Genomic DNA, 8377 nt, shown 5'->3' on the forward strand with positions numbered 1-8377 from the left:
ACCAAAACAGTTTCTGTACCAGGCTGTAAACATGTTTATTTCTGCTGTAAAGTTGGACAGTTTAACATGGGAGTCTATGGGGACTGACTCACTGTTGGAGCCAGACTCTAGTGGTTGTTAGAGGAACTGCAGCTGCTGGTTCTTTGTGTTGACGCTTCATGTTTCAGGTTTTCACTCTGCAGCTTCAGTCTGAACCAAACCTTCAGCCAGCTCTCAGGCTGTTTCACTGAAACATGTTGGACTGACTTTGATCCGACTCCCAGTCTGGTGTCTCATTACTGTGTCTAATAATATCCAACCAGTTAGTTTGCAGCCTTACATGGCAGCTCTGACACTTACAGGGTTAACTCTCAGTCACAAATTATTGATTAGTGATCAGGTTTACAATAATATAATATCACTTATTTATTCAAAAATATTTATCAAAGGACAGATACTGAGTTTTAATTTGTGTAGAAGATTGAAACTACCTTGAGTCAAAATAGGCAAAATGTATCTATTTTATTGCTTCTGATGAACAAAACAGGTAAATATATTACAGGACCACAAGAGACTGAATAACTATCAAAACAACTAGTTTGTATTTTTTATGTGTTAAAATGAGCAGTTACTACGGGACTAAATTAGCTGCATATTTTGAGGGTCTAACTGAGCATGTGCAGCTGTCCCCAGTCTCCCTTAATTAATGAATGAATGAGCTGTTAATAAATGATTTACTAATGCTCCATAGATCAGTTATAAGCCATTAATAAGAACAATGTTTGGGTTGCCAGGTTGTGTCAAATCTGTTTTATCTCTTTAATTGATGAGGGAGACCTCCTCAGTGGACTGTGTGACCACTGAGCTGCTGGATGAATAAAGTAGCATCAAGCTCAGTTCCCTGAAAGAGAGAGAGCAGCTTCATCACAGAAAAGTTCTGTCTAAAGAAGGCTGTGTTGTCGTGGTCCCAGAGGACGAGCCGCACTTTTTAAACCAGTCTCAGGAGGGGAAACGAGGCCGAGCGCTCAGGGCGGGATCAGAAACACCAGCATTCACTGAAAAAGTTTCATCAGCAAACAAAAAAAGTTTGTTTTTTTGTTTGCTGATGAATCAGAGAGCTGTGAGGCAGAAACACAGGGGGGGTGTGAGGAGACGAACAGGACAGAGAAGGTGCACAGTGAAACATTTTATATTAGTTCATAGCATTTCTCGAGACACTGGAGTCCATTAGGTTTTGCACCTTTGTGTGTATACACATGTATGTTGCTGCAGCCTGATCACATGTAAGCCTATTGCATCATATTCTTATGTGTTTGATATTTTAACATATTTCAACACATCCTGTCGTAATATTCATGTGCCTCTCTTTAAGATAAATTATTATAAATCATAATTTTGCCATATTAAACCTTCCTACATGCGTTGGCCTCATGTCATGTTGGGTAATCATCTTTTCGCTGTGGCTTCCGTTATGTAAGAATAAGATCACACTACTTCAATCTGATTGGCTCACTTGTGTGACTGTTATTCCATCGATCCAATCAAAATCAAAACCCCGGCCCGAACGGCCTGAAACAAGCCAATGGGAGCGCACTGACGTCATTCAAGATATAAAACCTTGCGGGTGACGTTTTGGGCCTCCAGTTACAGTCGCCATCTTCTAGTCGTCGAAAACGCATAGAGAACGACGACAGGCGGCGGCCTGAAATAAACCACGAAACCGGCGTTATTTTTTCACCCAGTCAGGGCAGAACCGATAGCTACATGGTTTCATGGACTGCCTGTTGATCAATGGTTATGGTATTGATAAGGCCGGTGTAGGTTTCCCCGTGTCGCTCGGCTCAAAGATGGACGACAACGCGGCGAGGGAAGATGCCTGCCGAGAGTATCAGTCCTCACTGGAAGACCTGACATTCAACAGCAAGCCGCACATCAACATGCTGACCATTCTGGCCGAGGAAAACCTCAACTTCGCCAAGGATATCGTCGCAATTATTGAAGCTCAAATAAGCAAGGTTTTTATGAATATAGCATACTTTCAATTTCAGATGCTTTATGTCGATGTATGTAGTAGGCCCAAGTCGACGATGTGCTAACATGGCGGCTAGCGTTACGACATGTCACCTAGATACGTTACATTTCGTTGTTGTTCTGGTTAGCTCCCCTGTCCAGTGGCTCTGCTCTCTTCTCTCAACGCCATTATTTATGTATTAAAGTTAAAAACTCATTTACATATTAACGTATTTGGTTCAAAACAAAACAAATATCTTTTTTGGAACAGTTACTCTTTGTCGGAACTTCCGCACTGACTTTAAAATGAGCTTTAACGTGGGGTGCTCCCGGGCTCAACTGTAGTGAAAATCCACCGTAAAATAACTAACTTTAATGTTATTTATGTTGTTAGATGTGACGTTAATTTAAATTACTTACCTCCAGGTTAAAATATGTGAAGGTTTTAGGCAAGTTAGGTAGTTAAACCTGACTTTGAGATACTTAACTGTTGCTAAAAGTGCCACCTATTGTTAATTTTAAATGAAAACAGTTAAACCGTACCTGTATACCATTGTTTTAAAAAATAAGTTAATCAAGTTAAGTGCTTTACAAAAGACAACGGGAAATAGGCAGATTTAAAAGAAAACCCTGTGAATTCAGTCTACCACCCCAAAAAAGGGCAAAGCCATAGAAAACAAATAGAAATAGAGATTTTAATTGCTTTTAATTGTATTTTACAACCTGACCTCAGACACCGTTAATGAGGCTGTAACAGCTCAGTGGAAACAACAGCAAAGGCACAGTCGTTTCTGAAGAGCAATAAATACATTAAAAACAAACAAAAGAGCAGTGAAGCTAATGTAAACAATGCAAAGATCTTTGGTTGGTTTTAACTAAAGCATCATTATAATCAGAAGAGACTGTGTTATGGAGCTGTAGGGCATCAGCCCTCTGTAAAAACCTGCACAATGAGTCAGTAGAGTTACGGTGGATTTTGACTTATTTCCAGACACAAGTATTTTGGCCATTCGTCACTGTCCCTGCAGTCACTTCCTTTATATCTGCTGGTAGAGGTCAGACCACATCCATGTTTTTATCAATGGTTGTCAGTCTAATCTATTGTTAATAAATGCTGTCGGTAGACAATGTTTAACAGGAGCCTGGGCCTCTCTACAGTCCCTCCTCCCTCTATAGAAATGATTTCAGTCAGCAGTTTGCCTCAGTTACTTCTGTGGTTAGTGTTTGCTTTTTGACGCCTGGCCAAACGAAGCTTTGGTCCCTGAAGGCTGATCGGTCAGATTTATAAAGAAAAAAGGAAAAAAAAGAAAAGAAAAACGTTTCTCTGCATTAAATCACTAGTGAATCTTGAATTACTGAAATGTCATTGAATGGTTAAAATGTTATAATAAAAAATGTGAAATGTGCTTTTTGTCATTTTTTATTTCCCAGTGTAATTTATTGGTATGACTCTGGTTTACATTTACTGACACGGCTGAGCCTGACTCGGCTCGTTCGGACTGGTTGTTCAAACAGTGTTTACTCATCTGATGCTGCATAGTTTAGTAACAGACTTGTGCACAGGTGTGTAGAGTTTAAACTCAGTCTGCAGCTTCTTTAATGACAAACCTACCTGTCCTATTTCCTAATGGGTTATCAGAGTTTTTTAACAACTGAGGGAAGAAAAACCTCCTGAGGGTAAAACTCTGAGTGAGTGAATGAAACTCACTGGGTGTGGAGTTAACTGGCTGATGTGTCATCAGGGTAAAAGTACAAAGAGTGGTTCATGGAGAGACCCTCTTTGGAGGTATACTGGTTCCAGAGGACTTGACTTGGCTCCTTTTTTTTAACCCCCAGTACATCATGGACTTTTTTCTCCCCCTGACTCCAGAGAAGGATCATTCCTGAGATCCATCTTTCCTGAACTGACTGATTTAGATTTGAAGACGACTGATTTTTACTTTTTTTTCTGGATATTTTCTAGTTTTTTGTTTTGTTTTGTTTTTTGGATTAATCACAACCTGCAGCGTCGCTATGAAGGAGCATATCTGGGCCTTTTTCCTCCATTTTGAAGAAACATTAGTTTGTTTTTTTCCAGTTGGATCTATCGGCTGATTGATTTTTTTTTTTTTTTTTTTCCCCCAGACTTTTTCCTTTTTGGGATTTTTTTTAATTGAAATCTTTGACACAAGTGGGGGTGGGGGGGTTCTGTCAAGTTGTATTTTGAGCATTTGTTCTGAAATGTTGCTTTAACCCCTGTTGTTTTCTAAACTTGTTGAGTTCTCTATTGCTCCAGGCCCCAGCTACCGAGAAGCTTCCAGTTTTGTACTTAGTGGATTCCATAGTGAAGAATGTTGGAGGAGAGTACCTTGCAGTGTTTGCTAAAAACCTAATCACTTCATTTATATGTGTCTTTGAAAAGGTACAGTTCTCTTTGCTGCTGTTCAGCTTTGTTAAACATTAATCACTGAAAGTCTTAGCAGCTCACTTCCCTCCTGTTTGTTGTGTTGCTTGCTTTTTATGTGTAGTCGCCTGCAGCTTGCTCCTGTGTACTTACTGCCGTAACATAGTCCTGTTAATAAAAGTGTGTGAGGGAGGGTGAATAACAATTTGCTTTTTACTTTGACATACAGAAAGTGTTAAACAGTATTTTAAAGTCTATTTTCACCTTTAACTTGTAATGACTGTAGAGCTAACACATGTGAAACATCTGTATTTTCCTGCTGTCATGTTACTGAGTGTTAGTTTTTGTTGGGAGCTTTGGACCAAGTCCTGTCCTCTGTTTGTAGGTGGATGAAAACACTAGAAAGAGTCTGTTCAAGTTGCGCTCGACGTGGGACGACGTGTTCCCCCTGAAGAAGCTGTACGCGCTGGACGTCCGGGTCAACTCTGTGGACCCGGCCTGGCCCATCAAGCCGCTGCCGCCCACCGTCAACGCCAGTATTCACGTCAACCCCAAGTTTTTAAAACAGGTGTGTATATGCTGCAGACACCACACCAGAGCGCGACTCAGCATTTGTCCTTTTAGCTGCATCTTAACGTCTGAATAAAAACTTTACATTGCAGAGTTCGAGCAGCTCTGACAGTTTGTTCTGATCTGTCAGGTGTAGCTTGTTTGTCTTGTGTCAGTGCAGTGAGACCAGTTCAACCTGTTTCTAACATGGATTCACTTCCTCCTTAACTTTCCAGAAGTGGCTCAGTATTTAGAGACGAGAAGAACTGGATGGAAAAAGCTGAAAAACTAACGCGAAGTTACGAGTTTTAATGTGAATAATTTAAGAAATGTTTGCGTTTTTATCAAACTGCTGTGAAACAACTAAAACAGGAACTGCATTTAGCAACGTAAAGTTCCTGTCATGTGACACAGACGAGTTAAAACCCTCAGAAACCACAGGGCACTTCAGTTACTGATAAATGACTCTTTGGCTTCTGACAAACTGACTTTGAGATGAGCATCTTTATTTCTCAGCTGTCAAATGTGACACATGTTCACCTGGACTCAGGATGAACTGATTTTGGTGTCAAAGGTCAAGGGTCACTGTGTTTTTGATTCTTTACCTGAGTCTGAACAGACCAAGTGTAAACTGTAACTTGACTGTTTGACAGAGGAAACAACTGTAGTAATAAAAAAGTTTCACAATCTTCAACATGTCACAGATTAAACTGTTGATGGAGAAAATAACTGGATTGATCCAACTATTGATTAATGTGCAGATTTTTCACAAAATTTGTCAAAGGTCAGAAAATCATGAAGAATGCTCAGTGTAATTTCCCAGGGTTCATGGTGCTGTCTCTTTTACAAACCACAGATTCAGTTTACTGTCATGTGTGTTGCTCAGAATCTGATCAGTTCCCATTCATTTTCTATCAATCAGGTGATTGATTCAGCTCTAAATGAACTGATAATGAGAATAATTGTTGGTTGTGGCTCACAGGCCTCAGGTCCTGAACAGATGAAGTCTTCACAGGAACAGCTGTTGGAAATGTGTAAATGCTCGTTGTCTCTTTAACGGCTCCTGAATTTGAACAAAGGTGGTTTTGATTTGAATTTGTCACTAAAACTAAAAGAACGTGGAGATGTGAGGTTTTCTTCAGTCCGAATCTATAAATAACCAATAACTGCAGCCTTCACGTTCATGTGGTTTAGTGAAGAGCATCGGCTCCGAGTGAAGCAGAGTCTGAAAGTGGACTGAAGACCAGAACCAGGACCTGGATCTGGACTCAGTTTGTCTTTTGAGGTTGTTTCTGACTGATTTTCCCTCCGTCTCTTCCTCCCCTCTCGTGGCCGTGACCCTCTGTAACCTGGCCGTGTCTCCAGTCTGAGGAGGCGTCCTCTCCGCAGCCGGCCACCCCCTCTCAGCCGGCGCCGGCTCCTGCCCCCGCCCCTGCTCCTGCACCTGCTCCGGCACCGGCGCCTGCTCCCGCGCCGGTGCCCCCCATCAGCCAGTCCAGCCTGACCCAGGAGCAGCTGATCCGGCAGCAGCTGCTGGCCAAACAGAAGCAGCTTCTGGAGCTTCAGCAGAAGAAGATCGAGCTGGAGCTGGAGCAGACCAAAGCTCAGCTGGTAGGACAGACCGGGCCGGGTCACGGGTTACATCTGATTCCAGATCAGCTTGTTGTTTCTGGTCATTAACCACGCACTGATTTATCCTCCTGATCCTCCTCGAAGCATCAATCTGTCTGTAGATCCTTCATGTCTGTAAAGCTCCTGATTGCTGGAAGATACAACTGTAGTTTTTTAATTATGAAAAGTTTTATATTTAGAGATGATCGTTACAAAGAGTCGCTGCAGCTTCAGATCATTTCTGTCAAACTTTTTGGATTTTGTCCCGTATTGATTAATTTAAAACTTTAAGGCGGGATCTCTCTGTGGCCCTGTTAGATAAATAGATAGATATAAAGATATAAAGATATATATATTTTATTGAGTCAGGAAGTCACATGACATCTCATCTACAGGTGAGAGACAGAAAATAAAACAAACAGAAATATTAAAAGCAGAAACAGAAGTTTTCAGATGAGTTCGTACGGACTGAGATGTGATTATATAAACAGTGATCAGACATGAACCAGAATCAATCAGTGTTATTGATCACTGATGACAGGAAACTGTGAGACTGACAGTAAAGAGAAACGTGTGCTTTGTCTCTGATTTCAGGCCGGAGGATTCGTGTTACCAACTCTGGCTCCAGTCTCGGCTCCGGCGGCACCGAGCGCCACGCCAAAGCCCGTCGCCCAGACCGCTCCCGTGGTCCGACCCCGGATCCCTCCTCAGACTCAGTCCGACACCAAGCCGTCCACCAGAGATCCCCGTCTGAACCGCACCGGGCCCCCAGCCATCTCCCACCCCAAAGAACAGCCTGCTGGGAAAAAAGACAACCCCCCCACAACAGGAGGTCCCGTTCTGACGCCAGAGAAACGACTAGGGGAGAAGTCCGCCCGGCTGGACAAGACCAGGATCCCGAGGAAAGAGGTCTCGGAGGAGAAGCCCAAGTCCAAGTCCCCGTCTCCGATGGCTAAAAGTGTCCAGAGCAAGAACAGACAGGTGGAGGCGGAGCTTCAGAAGTCAGCTGACAGCACCAAGAAAGATCCCAGGCTGAAGAAACGCACGCAAGACAAGACCGGAGACGCCAAAGACGATGAGCTGAAGGAGAAAAAGAGATGCAATGACAAGAAGGAGAGAGAGGAGGTGGCGCAGGGGGCGGAGCCTCAGAGGTTCAACAAAGGGAAGCTGGTCAACGGCTCGGTCACCAAACACGACCGGGACGAGTCCACCGAGAAGGTCGAATTCAAGACCGGGGGCAACGCCCGGACGCACGCCAGGAAACGCACCCGCTCTCGGTCAAGGTCGCGCTCCCCCGCCTCCTCCCCGAAGAGGAAGGACAGGCGGTCGCCCAAGGGCCGGACCAGGAGCAGCTCGCTGTCCCCGTCGCCCTCCCACAAACCCGGCAAAGCCAGGAGGGTCCGCGTGGACGAACCGCCGCACGGCAAGCCCGGCCGAGAGGACCGGATCACGCCCAAGAAGAACCAATCGGAGAGCAGGAGGTCCAAGAGGCCGTCGGAGGACCGGCACGCCGAGTCCAGAGACTCTCACTCCCCGCGAGGCCACGACGGAGGCAAGGAGGCGAAGGAGGCTCCTCACCGCTGGAGGAGCGGCTGGGAGGAGAACAAGCAGTGAGTATCAGACATGATGATGATGTCATAATATCTCACCTGTGACATCGACTCAGGTGGTTTCTGATGTTATTCATTCTTTAGTTCTAGAGGATTTTAGAGACCAAACTGTCAGGAAGTAATCACTAACTTCTTTCACATGTCCGATCTAAATGTCTTTCAGTCTGAAGCTGTCGGACGAGTCTCACCTGAAGCCCGCACCTCCGCGACACAAACCCTACAGCACCCCCACCCG

General features: G+C 44.0%; 1 protein-coding gene across 1 annotated transcript in view; it reads left to right on the forward strand.

The window, feature by feature from the left end:
* Positions 1-1615: 1615 nt before the first annotated feature.
* Positions 1616-8377, forward strand: part of pcf11 (PCF11 cleavage and polyadenylation factor subunit) — a 12244-nt gene continuing 5482 nt past the window's right edge. Inside the window, 6 exon segments of the mRNA XM_087173240.1 lie at positions 1616-1994; positions 4265-4390; positions 4758-4940; positions 6287-6532; positions 7127-8142; positions 8306-8377. The exon segment at positions 8306-8377 is cut by the window's right edge and continues 1 nt beyond it. Coding sequence (XP_087029366.1) covers positions 1752-1994; positions 4265-4390; positions 4758-4940; positions 6287-6532; positions 7127-8142; positions 8306-8377 — 1886 coding nt within the window. The 5' untranslated portion in view covers positions 1616-1751.

The sequence above is a fragment of the Seriola lalandi genome, unplaced genomic scaffold (assembly GCF_002814215.2).
Source record: "Seriola lalandi dorsalis isolate HSWRI2012SDOR001 ecotype SW California unplaced genomic scaffold, Sedor1 jcf7180002054137, whole genome shotgun sequence".
Lineage (NCBI taxonomy): Eukaryota > Metazoa > Chordata > Actinopteri > Carangiformes > Carangidae > Seriola > Seriola lalandi.